Source organism: Lutjanus erythropterus, chromosome 4, assembly GCF_056507025.1.
Source record: "Lutjanus erythropterus isolate fLutEry1 chromosome 4, fLutEry1.hap2, whole genome shotgun sequence".
Taxonomy (NCBI): domain Eukaryota; kingdom Metazoa; phylum Chordata; class Actinopteri; order Lutjaniformes; family Lutjanidae; genus Lutjanus; species Lutjanus erythropterus.
Window position 1 is genome coordinate 29,042,324 of NC_139320.1, and position 19,405 is coordinate 29,061,728.

Consider the following 19,405-nt stretch of genomic DNA (forward strand, 5'->3'; position numbering starts at 1 on the left):
CGAGAGCCGCACAGCTTCAGTCGCTGGAAAACCTAAAGATAGAAAGGAACAATGTCAGAAAAATCTGACAGAGACACGCCTACTGGTGAAAAAAAAGAGGGGATTTACAATTGATTGTGGGTCAAAGGCCATTTTCAGATAATTCATGATTCTGCTGGAGAAGCCGACAGGCGGGATGACAAAATAACAACAGAACAAGGGAAATAAAGTTTAAATAGTCACAGGAAAGAAAGGTCAACTCAGTGACCACAGCCTCAACCCGCATGAATGGTCCTGATTTACTAAACTCCACCCGTCTGGTTCTATAAGAACCTTAAAATAAGCACCAGTGGTTCTCTGCAAGATGTGTATCCAGAAAACACAGGAAGCATTAAAACTACACAATCTCGTTCACACTGCCGATTTTAGATGAAAAGGAAACTAAATCAAACAAAAGCTTTTTTATTTTAGCCTCCTGTGATGACAGACATGGCAGCTTTTACATCTTTAGCAGCTTCTTCTGTCAACAGACTGTAACAATAACACGATTATCAAGTTTATAGGCACACTCACGTCATCGTAAGGCTGGAATAATCATTACACAACAGAAAACTGCTGTAGGGATTAAAGTTGGAGACAGGTTTTCTCTTTTTAGATCCTGACTGAAACTGGGGCAAAAATGCAATGTTTGGTCTGAGGATGACGCCAGAGGAGAGGACAAGTTTATTCATTTTGATTTAGGTGACGAAATGCTTCACCGCCTGAACAAATAAATCATAACAGGCAATAAAAAGACATAAAAGCAGAGTTTTAGCTGGTTGATCATTTATCAACTTTATTTAAATACTTTGACAACCTCACCTACAGTGTACAGTTAGAAAACTCCACTCCTCCAAAGACAGAATACTGGTCAAATTTACATAGCAAGAAAAAAAAACTAACTTATAAAACAACAAAGCCGTAAATGAAAGAACAAATCAACAATAACTTTCACACTTGCTATAGCTGAAACTCGTCCTCCTGGCAGGCTTTTTCGTGGCCTGGCGGGAGGGAGCCATAGTGAGTTTTCTGTTAGTTTGAATCATTATTCACAAAAACCAAATAAAAAAATATGTCTTTTTCCTCTCTTCACACTGTCGCAGGCTGCCTACATCCCACCAGGGTGATCACATATTCCTGACATATAAAATGATTCAGTTCAAAAATGTCAAGTGAGGAAGTACATTTACCCGAGTATAAAAAAATAAATTAAAATGATCAACATTTATACACAAGATGGTCAACAATCCTGACAGCTGTTGTACAATCTTAACCTTCTGTAAGCTCCACTACAGTGACCTGCAGCCTGGTAATGACATCACTGGCTTTTTTTTTTTTTAGGGGAAACGGGAACAACGCCCTCGCCCCGATTCAGATGCTGCACAAACTTCTTAAACTGTTTATAACGAAGGGTAGAAACTAACACGGCAGTTCTGGAGAAAAGATTTTAAACAACTGTGAATCCATCCCAAATGAACATTTCCACCAAGTGCGCTTCTTCAGCTGAAACCACGTTCACAGTCTGACACAGAGGGATCACCTGCACAGATCGGTGCAAGATTCATGCATTAATTCAATTTTAGGTCCAAGTCTAGTTTTGATTGTCACACTGTCGTCAGCCACTAAAGCCAAAAGCTTATATTGATGCTGTGAGGAAGCAAATTAATCCATTTCATCAGTCTCACATAAATCTGCAGTCCTGTCCTCCTGTACGTTTTCTTTCCATTCCTAACAAAACAGTTAATAAAAACAAAATAACTAAAAGCTAAATGTTAGATGGTGAATTCTGACTCGGCGTGTCCTGTTCTGATCAAGGTGGGAAAAAAGGGACGAAGGCGAGGATGAACCAACCAAAATATTGAACTTTTCAGCAAAAGAAAAACAAACAATTTGCCTAGTTTCCCTACTAATGTTACGGCTAACCATCATCCGATTAAAACCTGCCGCTGCAGAGGGACGTGGGGATGTGTTAGTCATCAGTCTGACCAGCAGCGAGGTCTGTTTCCCCTCTTTTCTCCCTTAAAGCTACAGAAGCTGTCACGTATGGGCTCGCCACTTTCACAAACCGATAAAACAAAATGTGCACGTGAAAACCTGTGAAAACTGACTAACGAGGGGAAAACGGCTTAGTGGTTAGAGAGGCAGTGCTGAACGGTCGCAGGTCGCTTCCTGCACCAGCAATGTTACCTGTTTTTAAGAGCTAAATACCTGAAACGAAACAGTATATGAACAGATGGAGGAGCTACAGACATTAAAAACATTAATACAGCTCTCAGAGGACACAAACTGACAGTGCAAAGAAGTAGAAAAATAAATACTAAAAAAAAAAAGCAGAATATAGATTTAAGTATTTGCAATTGTTTCTGCAGAACATGTGACGTGGTGACGTGTCATGATGACAAAATGGATGTTATAACTTGACAAAACTCAACAGTGAAAGCAAAGGCAGTGACACAGAGGGTGATCTGTTTCAGGCGGGCAAAAGTGTTTGGGGGTCGCCTCAGTGCTGTTCATTTAATCACAAAAACACCACAAATAAGCAATATTTTGGTGGGAGGAAAAAATGAAATATATCTCATCTTCTCATCTGTCTCCAAGAGCATTGTCGGCTTCAACTGCCCAAAAATATAGACAAGCACATCAAATAGTTTAAAGATGAGGAGAAGATGTACAAAATAATCGAGCAGAGGAACTGAAATGAAGGGATAACGAAAAGAAGTTAAAAAGTTCATTTCATATAAATGTGTTTCTGCTGCTGTCTGAATAACTGCTTTCATTTAGCATTGAGATGAAGAGAATACACTTATTTATACATCAATACGTCTGTTTAAAATAGAGCTTTAGAGATTTAAATTTAAACCCTTCCCATAACCCAGAAGTCTTTTTTATAGAATCTGATTCTGCAACACTGTGACAGTAAAGTGTGTCTGTGTGTGTGCATGAAACACATTATGTGACTTCAGTTTGTTCACAAAAGTTTGTCTTCTTCACCAGTCTTACAGGCCTCAGTGCGCTCTTCTCTCTCCTTTTCACTGATCTGTTCAGTGTCCACAAATGTTAAAACGGGCCGACCACGTGACGGGCTGTCGGGTTGATGATCGGGGGGGTCACTGGCAGAAAGGGGAGGCTGTGGGGTCAAAGCCTTTGAAAACTTCCTTCAGAGAGGCGTTGTCCTGCTCTGTGGCTGCCTGCTCGGACTGCACCGGGCTGCTGCCTCCGAAGGGACTACTCGTCCCGCCGGGCTTGGCCGCCTGCTTTACAACACCAAACAGAGAGGACACCGGCAGGTTGTGGACGCCCGCGGGCCCCTGATCCGCAGCAGCGCCAGGAGCACCCTGACCTCCAGCTGCGGCTGCCCCGGCTGCAGCGGGCCCTCCCTGGGCCGTGGAGTTAGGCGAAGGTGCAGGTTTGGGCCGGGGCCTGTTGTAGCTGTTGTATCGATCAGTCCCTTGCTCTGCACTTTTCTCCGGCTCTGGCTGGTCCAACGCAGACTTGCGGACAAACAGGGGCTCCTTGGACTTGGGTTTACTGGCTGCGGGGTCACTGGGTTTGGACTCTGTGCTGGCTGAGTTGGGGGAGTTGTTAGAGCCACTGCTGGTACCAGGGCTGCCTGGTTTGTTAGTCCGAGGATCATACAGACTGATGCTGCTCAGCACACTGGCGCCCCCTGGTGCCCCAGTGCCCACACCGCGCCCTGCCCCACCTGAGGAGAGCAGCCTGGGGTCATATGGGGCAATGGTCGGAGGGGAGGAGCTAGATGTTGTTGCTGGAGAGGTAGAGGAGACAGGAGGAGGGGAAGGATCTGATGGTTGCTTCAGTGCTGACTTCTGAGGCTGCAGACGGGGGTCTGTGGGGCCCTTACGAGCCATACGGGGGTCAACGGGCTTCTCAGCAGGTGTGGGAGGCATGGGGGAAGTTGCACCCAGTAGTGACACAGGGGGAGCAGGGGCAGGTAAGAGAGGAGGGGAGGGGGTCTGGGAAGGGCTGGAGTTGACAGTCTTCAGGATACGAGACAGCAGCTCAAAGTCTGGGAGGGAGGAGGTGGAGGAGGGAGCAGGGGGGTCCAAGGAGGGAGGAGGCTGTACAGGCGGAGGCTGTGAGTGAGGGAGTGATGTGTGCTGAGCGCGGGACAGACGGGGGTCTATGGAGGAGACGGGAGGGATGCCTGGTGGGAGTGGGAGGAGGTCCTGCTTGGGGATGGGGAGCGGGAGAAGGTCCTCAGGCGACCAGGTGATGGTTTTGGAGAAGGCTGGCATGTGGAGGATGATGTCCTTCTTGATATGGCTGAACTGCTGCAGCTGTGAGCGCGGGTCCCTCAGGGCCATCCCCATGAGCGGATCCAGAGGAATCGGCACCGGTTTGTCCCGCAGAACCCGCTCCGTCTCCTCCTCCTCCGCTGACGGGGCTGTGAGCGGCGGCGGCTTGTAGACCAAAGGAGGCTCCGGTTTAGGAGCGGGAGGTGAGAGGGACGCAGAGCCAGCAGAGGCAGCAGCAGTTAGCCGGGCTAACCTGGGGTCTGCTGGCGGTCCAGAGGAGGATGGAGCCGACATGGAGTGGGTGGAGTCGGACATCTGGGCCGACTCTGTAGCACGAGCTAGGCGTGGGTCCCGGGCAAGGCGGGGGTCTGCCGGCCGAGCCGGGGCACTGGCAGCAGAGGCCTTCTGGAGACGAGGGTCGCTTGGGGGGCCGTCAGATTTTTGAGGAGCCTGGGTCTGCTGACGGAGCGTTTTCAAGATGGAGGTCACACTACCACCGCCGTCCTCGTCCTCACTGGAGTACCAGTTCCCTGAGTCACCTGGGAAACAAGGACAAACATGTTTGAGCGTTAACTCTCAAGTTCAAATTTTAACTTTGCACCAGACAAACATTTGATCAACAGCTCTTTAACAAGCATCACACTTGCAGTTTCTGTCGACTGTTGAGAGTCACTGTACGGTATCACTGTAACTCTGTGCAAACTTAGTACAATGGATTCAGCAGAAAAACATTTATTTTGCAGGGGACCCACAATCATAATACCTTTTATAATTGACAGCTGCATCTGTTCATTATTAATGTGACAACAACTGACTTAAGTATTACACTAGAGATGCACTCAAGAGCTGTTTTTTTTGACAAATACTGATTTTTTTTTAATCTGACGTACCTTTCTCTCTAAAAACTATAGTTGACAGAATACAAGCATTTTTTTTCTAACAACTTCAATGGAAAACAAACAGTTAACTTTCAAAAAGTGCTCCAGGTTACTCTCCCCCTCGCCAACTTTTTCTTTTTTCTTCTTCTTCTTACATTTTCTTGTCCTCTCTACTCATTTCTCCCTCATTTATTTCCCTAATGTTTGGCTCAGAATAGAGGAGTTTTAAAATCCTAACCAATCTAATCTATCAAGATTTGAAAATAATTGCACATCACACAACACAGAACATCATTAACATTATTGTAGCAGAGGGAGAATGAGCTTGTGGAGAAGAAGATATAATCAGAGGCCGGCATTTTCTATAGGGATGCTTTCTATGAAATAAAACAGAAAAAACAAAACAAAACAAAAGTAGACGACTAAGTAAGTTAAGATGAGAAAATGGTTGGGGAGACACAGCCCAAACAGGCTGTTACTTCTTCAATGAAAACTGGAGGGGTGTGTGTGTGTGTGTGTGTGTGTGTGTGTGTGTGTGCGTATTTGACCAGCACAGAATCAGATATCTGATGCTCCAAACTAGTCGATTCTGGTCACCAGCCAATTAACCGCTGCATCTTTAGATTATACAAAGGCAGAATACAACTATCTGTTACAAAAGAATGAGCATTAGTTTGTACTCAAACAGGTGCAGATGCTTCTCTACCTTCTGTATCTCTGCTCTTCTCTGCTCCTCCCTCCGCCATCCTGCGAGCTCGTTCCTCTTCCTCCTGCTGCTTCTGTTGGATCCTCATGAACAGGACTCGCTGCGCTGGAGGTAGGAAGTCAGGCACAGAAATGCCTCCCTGATTGGCTGAAGCTCCGTTAGCAGAGCCTTCCTGGCCACCTGACTGACTGCCAAATTTCCCTCTTTCATCCATGCCACCAAAACCCTGGTAGTTGTCACCTGAGAGGGAGCAGCGAGTGCATTCATCAGTACAGACACAGTAAGTCACCTTGGTACATTTAATTCATTCAGTTCTTAATTATTCAGTTTATTAAAACTCACTCTCACCTTCTTGCACGACACCCTCCATGTTCATACCGTCCTGGTAGAAGTTATTGAAGAAGTTCCCTCCACCCTGAGGAGGACCTGGAGGCATAGCACCACCATGTGGAGGCCCGTCACCAGGTCCAAATCCTCCCATCATTGGTGGTCCGCCAGGGCCCATGTTGGGAGGCCCAAGGTTGGGGCCCATGTTCTGCATGTCAGGGGACATCATGCCTGGAGGGGCAGGGAAGCAGGTGGGAGGGGCACCAGGGGCCCCTTGGGGTCCAGGTGGTGCAGCCTGACCCTGGTTGCCAGTGGGAGTCTGGCCCCTGATGGAGGAGGAGGGGGAGGAGTAGTTAGGATTCACAGAGTGCATCGCAGAGGAAGTCAGGAAGGGTTCAAGTGTAACTTGACACTAAATACACTTTTCTGAGTCAGTAAATTGAATGTACTTTATTACATGATGCACTGATGATGATTTCAATTTATAGCTGTTAATTACAACACAAGTGATTTTTCTTTTTCCAGAGAACATCCAGTAACTCTGCCCAACCCACACCAAAAATCTGGGAAACATCTTTGACATCTCCAGAATGTACAAAGAAAAGTGTGTGAAAATGACTGCGGTAATCACTGATTTATCTAGTTGGAGTTGGAGTGCTATGGATCTGGACTATTATTTTTCAAATTAGCTGTTGTTAAATTGTTGTTAAATTTAATACTCCACTTAAAATCTGTTTTTGATTAATAAACACTTGCGTAGGCTTTAGAGCAGAGGTGGCCAAATTTTTTTGCCTTTGAGGGCCAAAACTGAAAGTCACTGGTGGGCCACCAGCCAAAAGGAAACACAAATGTTAACTTGAAAAGTCCCCAAGTTCCTTTAATGGACTGACTTCCTGTACAAAGTGCTGCTCTGCTCCCTGTACTCAGACTATGAACAATGGTGAATTAGGGATCCTACAAATTTTAAGAGCTTTTTGTGTCACAGAAACAGCATAAACATGGATTTATATTAATATTCCTCAGAAGAAACATCTGGTGGGCCTAATCAAACTTTATAACGGATCAACTTTGGACTGCAGGCCCCAGTTTGGGTGGCTCATGCCTGGCAGCTATAGAATCTTTAGAAAGAGCAGGATTTAAATGTCTCAATGCATCTTTCAAGCCTACAGATGGAAGTATTAAATATTCCAAAGACAGATTCATATCATATTTTTATTTTCTGATCTCTTACCTGACGGCCAGTTTCTGAGCCAGCTGTCCTGTTGGCTGAACTTTAATCTCAAACAGCGAGGGGATCTTCTTCCCTGCACCACCTCCGCCTCCACCGCCAGGAGGTGGGGGGCCCATGTGCGGAGGAGGGCCGCTGGGATTCGGAGGCCCGCCTTGGAAGGGATTTCCTTCGGGGCCATGGACGGGGGGACCAGCACAGGGATTGGGCCCAGGAACAGGCCCTGGTCCTGGGGGACCTTTGCCGGGAATGGGCCCCTGGTTAGGTCCAGGAAGACCCCCAAAGTCTCCCACTGCAGGCCCGCCAAAATCCCCGGCCCCCGTGCTCGCATCCACGGGAACAGGCCGAGGAGGGGTGGGGAGGAGGCCGACTCCAGGAGGGGGTTTGGGGAGAGGGTTGATCCCCTGCTTCTTCAGCTCCTCCACCTCCTTCTCATCCTCAGCTCCGGCCTCTGCGTCCTCGGCCAACATCTACAAAACAACGATTCATCTGAAACGTTTTCCCAAGGCTTCTAAAATCAAACACGGTTTTTGTTGGTGAAACTAAAACAATTTCTGCATTAATTCTGTAGTTTAGATCTTAATAGAAACTGAATATACTACACCTGAGAGAACTGGGTGCAATGTTTGAGGATCCTACCTTGTTGAGCAGCTCCTGGGTGTCATCATTGAGGGCTTCATGGGAGAACATACATTCGTCGCCGTTGACACAGTTGCCTGTGGTGTGAAACAGCTTACAGGGGAATTCACGTAGAACGGGAGTTAAGGAGAAACCGTCACAAACGAAAATAAACACATCTACTGGACGTCCTCATTTGCATGATGTAACTTCAACTAGATTTACCGCTTAACCATCTCTACTCAGAAACTGACTAACAGGGACACATCAATACACCCAGAATGTCCTTGTGCTGATAAAGAGTGACTCTGTGTGGTCAACTGTGAAGGATATCATGCATGTAAGGGCAGTGGTCGGCTCGGGCACAAAATCCAGTGATGTAGAACTTGCACAGCTCCTTCTTCTTGGGCAGCTCGATGTCGTGGCTGAAGTTGCAGTGATCTCCCTAGTGAGGACAAAGAAGTAAATGAATGAAATCTGTGTGTCAGAGGACTCATGAGACGGGATCATTTGGCTGTGACATTCTGTCTGTCTCCTTCATGTATGCCTCATGCATCTGACCCCCTCAGGGAGGAGTTTCCAGAGTTGTAAGTGTAGAACATCTTGTCTCAGGAGCATCACATGTCCTGAGGCTGTTTGATATTTCAACTTTGATACAGAAGCTCCTCTATTAGTGCAGCAAGTGTGATTACTGTTTTCGTTGGTCTTATTTTTGTATGTGTGATCTACTTATGCATCTGAGCTGCACTGATGCAAATTCCTATCAACTGTGTTGACACAGCAATAAAATATTGAAGACCATGGAGGATAAATAAACAACAAAATGTGAAGTACTTGTCCTTGTTTTGTGAATGTGTTTTTGTTGTTCTTGCTGTTACCAGAAAAAGGAGACAGAAGAGGAAGATATACTTTATTAATCCCCCTTCGGGCAAATTCAGCTTTTTTTCCACTCCATTGTGAATATTTACACGTGTAGGCCTAATCACACACAATTATTGGAAGAGTTTGAGGTGGAAAACCAAATGTAAATATAGAATGGTGCCTCCAGGGTTTTTTTTTGTCAGCTTGAACTCATTCATAATCTTGGCATTTTGCTACAGTTTACTGGGGCCAAATAAACAGACTTTCTTTGAGAATCATTCATAAACTCTAGTGGTTCCTGAGGCTGTTGTCCTTGCCGCTGTTTCAATACGTTGACTAAAACTGGGTTGTAAACAACTTCAAAATCCAGCTTTTTGGGGGAATCTATATTGCATTTCAGTTATCAAAATCATTTTAAATTCTGAAAAAATGTCCACATTTTTGCAACAAAACAATTATTTTTTTTAATTTACTGTGAACTTTGAATTGAATATGGGTGTTTTAGTATATGTCTATAGTAGAGTAGTTAATAGTAACAGCAAACTTGTAGCACTACAAAAGTTTCTCGAATTCACACACAAATATTTGTGTTCTTCTTACCCAGGTGCATCTCCCCTCGATGTAGTACTTGCAGATGGCCTTTCCTTTCTTATCCTGGTGCTTCTCGTTCTGATTCCTCCTCCCGAGACCCGGTCCATCGCCTCCTCCACCTCCATCCTAAAATACACAGAAACAAACCAACACAAAGACAGAAGGAGAGATCACTGTCAAGCACTAAATAAGAAGAAAGAGAAGAGTAGAGCTGCAACGACTCATCGATTATAAAATTAATTGCCAACTATTGTGATAACTGCTTAGTCGGTTTAAGTAATTTCTTAAGAGAAAAAGTCCAAATTCTCAGATGTCAGCTTCTTGAATGTTAATATTTTCAGGTTTCTTTCCTTCTGGGCAAAACAAGACAGCTGAGGACATCACCTCGTGCGCTGGGAAACATTCATCAACATGTTTCATTACTTTCTGACATTTTAGAGGCAAACAACTATTGATTGATTAATAGAGAAAATAATCAACTGATTAAGTGACTATGAAAATAATCATTAGTTGCAGCCTTGGAGAAGATTCATACTTTTATTCCTCAGGTCTGAATTTGATCTGGGGACACCAGACTTTGATTTTCTTTCCATTTGGATAATCAGATTTGTTTCAATTAAAGTATCAGGACACAGAACTACAGAAACCTTACCCCGTTGTCCATGTCTCCGTTGTTGTCGTCATCCATCCCCATGTCGCCTCTTCCTCTCCCACGGTTTCTACCCCTTCCTCCTCGGATCATACCACGTCCTCCTTTACCCCTCCCTCGCCCGCGGCCACCTTTACCTCCTGGTGCAGAAAATGAAGACAAGGTGAATTAATTTTTGGGCAAGAGAGTCAGTCCACACTCTGAGTCAGAGTTGTCCACAATTTATCACCATCACAACCTTTGCTTGCTCTAAAGGACCAATTAAATTAATTGTGTGGCTGTTTCTTCAAGAAAGATGAAGATGAAAAACAAAAACAAACAACAAGTTCACCTCTGCCTCTGTCTTTGGACTTCTTGTACTGATTGAGTTCTTTTGAGTAGTCATCATAGTCATCATCCCCCATGTTGTCGTAGTCATCATCTCCATACTGTAAGGACAGATTTCAACATGTGTCACAGAGTATAACTTCAGGAAAAAAAAGCTGCATTACTTTGCTTCCAGGCTGATGTTGAACTACATACTGTGTGTTCACAAGGAAATATCTATTAACCAAGAATAAGACTGTGGTTAGTGAGTTGATTAGTTTGCTTTTTTGGGGAAGCTTGGTTTGTTTTGGAAAATGAGAACACAGAAATAGCACTACGTGATGACAAAACTTGCACACATGGATCACTAATTATTCAGAGCATTATTTAATTAATAGTGAAATAATCAAACTTCCTAACACCACCAATAGGCTTGATTTCTCAGTGCTGAACAGTAAAGGGGAATAACCCACAACCACTACAGATGTTCAAAGTTTCTCTAACTACTTAACTACTTTCTCACATAAAAATAAGGAAAGGATGAAGCCAAGTGTTATTTGTTCACTGGAATGTTTCCATGTGAAATCTAATCAAAAACTATGCAAATACACAAAATACAGCAGGAGAAAAAATCTGTTTTCTGGACTTTGTCCAAAGTAAACGGACATCAGCTTTCATTCTGAACTCTAAACCTCACCTCCATGTCATCTCCATAGCCGTCTCCATCGTCGTCTCCTCCCATCTTTCCTCCTCGACCTCCTCTTCCTCGGCTTCCGCCTCGTCCCCTCCTCCCGCCCCTCATCCCTCCACGACCTCTCTGGCTCTTCATGCGACCTCTGCCCCCTGCAGAGACACAAAGGCGGAAACGAAACTAGAGTAAGCTACAGAGGCAGATAAGTTTCTGACCTGTCAGTGGAATTTGAATTGATAAGAAACTTTTGGCAAATTCGCTCCTTTGTCTGTCCACAACTGTGCAAATAAAACTGAGCAGGAAGTCAAACGACGAGCAAGTTATTTCTACCTCACCAGCTTTAACCCAGCTGTCATGCACCCACCTCGTCCGCCGCGGCCACCTCCCTCCTTGGCCTTGCGGTACTGGTTGAGCTCCTTCGTGAAGTCGTCATAGTCTTCGTCCCCCATGTCCTCGTCCTCCTCTCCTTCGTAGTTGTCATCTTCATAGTCATCGTAGCCTCCATAGCTCTGCTTGTCCATCTTCATGTAGCTACCTTTCTTTGAGCCACCATAGCCACCATGAGACTAGAAACGGGTAAATGAATGAGGTGAATTTTACTTTCCACAACAAAGAATCATATAATACTGTTAATAGTGAAATATTTTACTTGGTACTGTGGACTGTAATCTCTGTACTTCCTCTTCTCACTGGGACTGTAGTCAGAGTCATCACTATAGTCCGAGTGGTCATCATCAGAGGATGCATGACGCTGAGAAAAAGCACAAACCACAGGAAGATTCAGAGGAGACGTGGTAAAGATAGACCAGCACAGTTATTTTGTAGATATAGGCAGAGGGGAGCAAGTAACTGATGGGAGTGGAAGGAAAAAAGATTCTCTTAAGTCTATTAGCTTGATGATAACACATAATGGGAATTCCTGATTAGATGCTAACGATAATTAGCATTGTGATTCATATCATCTTAACAAGCGGATCAATTTAACTTCACATGCTTAACACAGTACAGCATGTGTGCTCAGACTTTCAGGCCTATATTTCCTCTGATCGGTGGAAACAAACTAATAGCTGTTGACTTCATATTGCTAATTCAATCTAACACCCTGGCTCACATTTCTGTTTTGTGCAGTTTTCAGGGGCTCTTCTCATTTTGGCCCAACATCTTATTTTATTTATTACTTCCTTGTGACACCGGCTTGATAAACACGACTTGATTTACCACTTGTATAAGCAGCATAGCAATGATGCCGCTGAAATAAAACTCAGAAAGACTGACGGACACAAGATATTTGTTGTTTCTTGACATATAATTCATGAAATACAGTCTCTAGAAGTGTATGATTCAACTTTTTCACATAGTGTAGTGTTAAATAAGTGTACAAAATCGCAATAAAGCACAATATCGAATCACAACACTAGCAGAATTGCAATACATATAAAATCGGCACAGAAGTAACAACATTCTTACTTTGTGTTTGGATTTGCGTTTCTTTTTGGACCTCCTCTTCTCCCGTTCTCGCTCCTTCTCTTTCTTCCTCTTCCTCTTGCGACGGTGGGACCTCTCATCGTCCGAATTGCTGCTGGCGTGGCGCTCCTTACTTCGCTGACGCCTCTCCCCAGCTCCTTCCCCTCCGGCTTCACCTCCTCCGCCTGCATCATCACCTCCATCTCCGCCTCCTCCTGCTGCGGACGTGCCTCCACCCATCTCCTCCTCCTCCACGTCTCCCCCATCGTCTTCCAGCTCGCCCTCCTCCAGCTCTCCATCCTCTGGCCTGTATGCAAAGAACACACCTGCAGATAAGTTACATATCTATATTCTTACAGGTCGTGGCTCAGTATGCCAGCCACCTGTCAAATCTTAGGATTTTGAATTTAAAAAATCATAACTATATAATAAAGTCATGACTGAAAAAGTAAATATGAACATTTAATGGTTTATGTTAATCGGCTGCAGATAAATCCCATGAAAAACAAGTACAGAGGCTTAGTGAGGCTGACTAAAATCTAAAATCAGTCGTTAAAGGTCTGAATACTGTTCTGTTTGAGTCTGTGTTCCACACATGCACAGACAGTTCTCCACAGCTGGTTGTATCATAAGTAGCTTCACAGACAAGCCGTGAACAAATCCTCACACAACAACTCTGAGGTACGTAGCTGCCCGCACAGAGCCTCTGATGACAACATTTACATCACATGGACCCCCGTGGAGGCAGAACGTATAATCTCAGGTTAGGTCTACAGTTTAAGGATTCATAATTTGCCTTGTACCACTGTAAAACTCACATTATTTGCATTTGTGTGAGTCAAACAAGAATTTACTAATTAATAAGAATCAAGAAACATCTTAGTGTTTAACAGCAGACTGGGATCCTGAGTCAGAATTTAAGATCAAACAAATGCCTCAGTTTATAAATATTACGACTTTTAACTGTTACAGTCAAATTTGTGGCCCACTTGTTTGAATGTTGCCCTTACATTTCTGATTCTAAACAGCACTACAAAGCTCCGTATTTATAATATTTATGAAGACACCTGACACACTGTTAGAGAACAAATGCTGGTTTGATTAAAAAAAAAGCACAATGTATTACAAATGGCAATTCATGCCTGGGGGCATAAAATATTAGATTGTGTTTTTGTGTGTCTGCGACTCGGCCAGGTGTTATTTACACAGCTGCTGTATTTTGCACACAGGTTTGTCTGTTTAAAAATACTGCTTAACACATTTGGACAGATACTTCACATTATGAATTCCTTTAAACGTGTACATAAAAATATCAACAGTGAACCAGTAAATCACCTAAAGTTGACCTCACGATACATTAGCCAAGTGTCAATGTCACCCACCAAACAAGCTGCCAAAAGACAGTAGGTCAATAGATCCAATGGTGAGTTTAAAAACACAAAGTTCTGCACACACTACTGCTTCACATGCATAGTTGATTAGGATTAACACCACATCAAAGACATAAATTCTAATTTTCTGCACAAGCCATCAAATCAGGTCTCACAAGCGTCATCTGTAATTTTGCGTTTCTGTTTTGAACAGAAAATAGTACTGGTTGTGTCAAACAACCAAAATGCCCATGACTGCTGGGGGGTGGGGGGATATCTAATGTGCTGTTATTGTGGTCAACTGCCAGGGCAGGACCTTCACATGAGGCACTGTGAGTAAAACCATGAGATCCCAATTGACACGGATCACATGAAGGCCGCCTCCTCTGCCTCTGCCTCCGCCGCCACCTCCTCCTCCTCTTCCAGCGACTGGTGGTTGTGGGGAGTATTGGGGGTGGGGCACGGGACTTAGAGAGCAGGCAGTACACAGTGAGGACACGTGAAAAGGGAGGACATGGTTTTAAAAAGCTTCAACAGCAATGAAATGTCAGTTTAGACAAGAGAACGGTAACATATCCAGTTTGGGGAAATCATTTAAGCCGCCATCTGTCATTTTGACGTTAAAACTGTGTTTTCCTTCACTACCAGAAACCATTTTTTTGGGTTTTATCCAAGCACAAGATCCCATCCAACATATTCTTGTCATGGTTAGACTGGTCATTGGTTTGTCTGCTATTTTCACTGACAAGGATGTGCTACAACTTAAGGCACAGGTCACACTGTAGTAAAAATGAAGAGACCTGTTTGAGAAGTATTTGACTCTCCCTATTTGAATAATTAGGTCCTGGCTCCTCCACAAAGGCCCACACCCAAAGTAGGCCAACAAGTCCTGTCTGCAGCAGACTGGGAGTGAGGCCCGAGGGCCAACATGAGCAGGATTCCACTTTTTCACCGACTTTATGACTTCCTTACAATATTTGACAGCTTAAAACTCTGGTTACGGTGAACTGAGACAAGACAGGTGGTGAGTACAGTCGACCTGCTTTGAGGCGACATGTCAGCTGCACTGGATGTGTACGCTGAACCGCACCACATCCTCAGCATACAAGCTTCCTCTGGGGAGAGCAACCTAACCAGACTTCATAATCTGTCCTGTGTCGAGAACAAAATGTTCATCTGCACAGCAAGACAGCCAATGACTGACTAAGAAACCTGTCTCCGGCTACCAAAACCACCAATGGATGCTACTCGTTACTTTATTTCACCCTTGGAAACAACAACAAAAAAAATTCTAAACTACACAACTTAGATACAAAAAGCAGACTTTGTAAAATCATACTATTTGAACATTGGGAAGTTTTATCAGAGGTTGGTACAGACACAGAAACTATGAGGACCCTGCACCAAAGGCCAAGTTCAATTCATGTTGAAGTTTCTTCTTGTCTTCTCAAATTATCCTTTAAATTGACCAACATCATGTGTAATTTGAGGCACAATTCAACCAGGAACAAAAAATAATTTGTCCGTTGCCAGTGACTGACATTCATGTTCTTTCTTCCATCAGTATTTGTTGTAGATAGAACAGGCCTCTGGTATGAAACCTGGAGTTGCTCCTGTTATCTGCTGTTTGTTATGCAGCACAATCCTGAACAAACAACCAAATCTGTCTTTATGTAACAAAAAAACAGAATAAAATCCAAAACTTGCTATGCTCTCCCTGAAAACAGTCTGTAGTTTAGTGAATTTTTACATTTTTTTCTCTGTAACCCTACACAAAATAGCCTCAAAAAATGAATATACACATATTATACAGTGTTTAAGACAAATATTGGCTCAGTAAAAAAGTTGATTATCAGATACCAACAACCCTAGTGAATTATCCTCAAAATTTCAATATCAAGTTTTTTTTTTTCTCACTGCCTTCAATACTCTGTTAAACTCTAACAGGGTCTTTGTCCTGCACCAGATATAGACTTTCAATACAAACACCACCAAGAAGAGTATCACCTCAGCAGCCAAGTCACTCCCCTGCCTCACTATTGGCATGTGTTATGAAGCCAGCCTGATACTCAAAACCTGCCAGTGTGGGGCACACAGACCTGCCACAAGGAAAACTCTCCTGACACAATGGGGGGCTCTCTATCATAGCACAGGGATTTGGCCGTATTATGGAAGCAGGTTTTGTGAAAAGGGAGTGGCTGGGATTCGCTATGGCCTGAAGCTGATGGCCTCTCTGGCGTGTCCAGATACTAAACACACATCACCTGCTGCCAACAATGTGCCAGTTTGGAGAAAAACTTTCAACACAAACAAACTATGTCCAGACTTCTCTATGCTCAGCCAAGAAATTAACAAATATTGGCTTACCAGACCTGTAAAGAGGATACGTTATTGATCAGACCCTACAAAATGCAGTGCAGGCAACTAAGGGTGCTTTCACACCTTCCTTGTTTGTTCCAGACTTTCATACTTTTCAGTTTGATCTCGACCAAATTTACAGGTGTGAACCCTCCCCTGGACCAAGAAGACGGACTTTGGTCAGGCGTACAAAAGGTGGTATCTGGGTCTGGATCAAACTGAACCATGGATTGGGTTGTTTCTAGTGTGAAAATATTTTTTTGGATGCTTCAGACATTCAGACCAATTCTAGAAAATTATGACAAGATATCACCAGAACAAAATGTACCACGGGAGCTGATGGGGACAGGAGAAGACCAGATGTTTAACTGGGATCTGGTCTGACGACTTTCTGAGACAACTAGAAAAAAATTATTAAAAACGGACACTTTTCAGTTGTTGTTGCACTTTGGTACTGCAGGTAGAAGTGCCACAATAATAATAATAATAATATGACAATGACATGAATCTGTTCTCCGTTAATGGACACTGAAGTCAGGCTACATGCTGAATTGTCAACACATCAATGTTGCACGCACACCTGTCACAACCAATCAGTGTCTAACACAGGAAGATACACTCCACATAGGTGATTACAACATGATGTAGATATACCATGTAAAGTTCTTATAACTGCTCGGATAATTGCATTGTGAAATCAAAATTAACAAGACCAAATGTAAGCAATGTCTCGAAAAAAAAAAAGCCTTGGTTCAGACTTTCAGGTGTGAAACCACCATAAGTGCATAAAATCCAGGTCTGTTAACTATGCCAAACAAGTTTCCAAATCCATCAAAAGTACACCAAACCGGTGGTAAAATGTCTCCTCATACCCCACTAAGCAAACAACTGAGAAGTTCAACAGAGCACAAGATTCCTGTGTATTAAGGATGGTTGAATCAAAGGATTTACCATGCATTATGGTACATTGTTAGCTAGGTGGAGACAACTTCATTAATTCTATAAGCAAAGGGCCATGATTAAAATGGGGAATACTTACTGTGACAGGTTTTCTTCACATTTTGCACTCAAAACCACTGAAAAAGTTTTTTTTTCTCCCTAACCTTCTAGGGACAGTAGTGGGGTCTGTCTGTCTGTGAGACTTGGAGCTGAAGTGGGGCCAACTGGGTAACACAGAGCAAATTTGCCAACTGGGGACTGTGGAAAAAGGGAACTTTGTGTTTGACTTGAAACACTTCTGGGATGCTTTGCAGACGTTTTACACATTTTGGGACTTTGGTGGATGTTTGGGACGAGTCAGTATGGGCACGACTGTGAATAAAAGGCATCTGTTAAACATATATCAAACATATTACCAACAAGCAGCACAAAGCTAGCTACTGTAAAAGGCAACAGCACGGATTAGTCATTTGAATAAATATTTTAAGTATAGATCACATTTAAGACTTAAAGGGGGAAAAATCCAGCCATTTAAGAGTGTTCGGAAATCAAAACAAGCTTTTTTTATGAGTATTATTCAGACTCAAGAACATTTTTTAAGTGCGTAGAGCTAATTGAGCACAAGTTGCTGCTCTGAACGAATCAAATTTAACGAATTTTTAAAATAATTTCATAGCCAATAGTGATCGATTAACATTCATCAAATTGTTCTGACAATGTTAGTTGGAGCTATATTTATGCAGCGATTAGAAATGTCAAGTTACCATCAACATAAAAAAAAAAACATTAGCCGTTAGCTTAGCCTCCCTCTTGCCCACTGTATTCGCTGCCACATTAGCCAACAAGCTAATGTTGCTACGTTAGCCTGGAAGCAGGCCCACCGTTAGCAAAAGACAATAATTTGGATTTCTGACACCGGCGGAATTACAATAATTGTCACACCCACACAATTAAATCAACGTAAATTAGTTAACTGTTCTTAACAATGGGCAGGTAATTAAACGATGCTTTATAACCGCTAAATTGGCTGGAATGGCGGTTAAAGTATGATTGATCAGCTGTTTCGACCTCGTCTTTTTTTCTTCAGACAAGCTGTCTTGAGTCGATTGATCGTTGATTGTGATAACGTAATAAAAATTGAGGGAACAACGTTATTATCCCAGGTGTTATTTGGCCTCCCAGTTGGCGGTGTCGTGTCAACATGGCGTTCTTTACCTCTGTACTCGTTTTCCAGAAAAGGCGAGTTTAATCCCTTTGACAGAAAAAGAAAAAGAAACCCCGGGCTTTTTGTGTAAAAGCACAGGACAAATAAATAATTTCATTTAAATATGACTGTAGAATTACTCGACCTTTCGTCAGTCAGGAGACTGTTGTGTTCGTGGTTGGTAGTTGGGGAGTTTGGATGGACAGTCATGCTTTCCACAGCCATTTCCTCTAACGTTAGCTACATTGAGGTGCAAAAAATTACAACTCGACACTGGAAGCTGCTGGCTTATGCGTCACTTCACTAGGATCTACTTGTTTTTGATTTTAGGAAGAGTTTCTGTTCATAGTAGGCAATTCTCCACTACAGTTGTAAGAGAAATATGATGAAAGTGAGTCCTGACGTTCTCCGTCCTACTGTAGCGATGTGAAATGACGACTGATAAACTTAAAATGGCCGACTGTCTTCTCCTAGGAGAAAGGGGGCGGGTTTCTCCGAGAATGACATCATGACGAATAACGTTCTTGTACGTAACTCACGGAAATTACCGAACGGGGTGATAAAGGGGTAAAATGAGCCCCGGGTTTGACTCGCAGGTACATTCACGGACCCATAACAATTGCAGAGTATTTAAATAATTACAGATTAATTATAACTCGACAGACACCCGTCTAATCTGACGCTCATCTGAAGACATGTTTTTCCGCCATAAATGAGATGCCAATTGTGTGCCAAATAAAATTTTGTTGTTGGATATTGAGCTGCACGATATGGTAATAAAAAGGCATATTTTAATTATTTTGACTGAAATTGCGATTGTGATATGTGGTACAGTGAGTGATATTCTACATGGCCATACTGCGATTTCGATAGTAATGCGATTAATTGTGCAGTCCTAGTTGGCTGGATGGTCTTTCTTTCTTTCTTTCTTTCTTGCTTTT

The 19,405-nt window shown here is 43.3% G+C and overlaps 1 protein-coding gene across 2 annotated transcripts; it reads right to left on the reverse strand.

Moving 5' to 3' along the window:
• Positions 1–787: 787 nt before the first annotated feature.
• zc3h4 (zinc finger CCCH-type containing 4) lies at positions 788–18,917 on the reverse strand. 2 transcript variants are annotated; one of them, XM_084717543.1, is made up of 14 exons: positions 18,610–18,917; positions 12,597–12,900; positions 11,779–11,880; positions 11,494–11,695; positions 11,136–11,281; positions 10,464–10,560; positions 10,136–10,272; positions 9,493–9,609; positions 8,365–8,476; positions 8,053–8,162; positions 7,417–7,883; positions 6,207–6,511; positions 5,859–6,098; positions 788–4,813 (listed from the first exon to the last, which is right to left on the reverse strand). In XM_084717543.1, exons 1-14 carry the CDS (start codon positions 18,687–18,689, stop codon positions 3,126–3,128), a joined length of 4,107 nt encoding a protein of 1,368 aa, XP_084573669.1. In that variant the 5' UTR covers positions 18,690–18,917; the 3' UTR covers positions 788–3,125. The 2 variants fall into 2 exon arrangements, with proteins under 2 accessions (XP_084573669.1, XP_084573670.1); XM_084717544.1 differs by lacking the exon at positions 18,610–18,917 and adding an exon at positions 17,361–18,595.
• Positions 18,918–19,405: the final 488 nt, after the last annotated feature.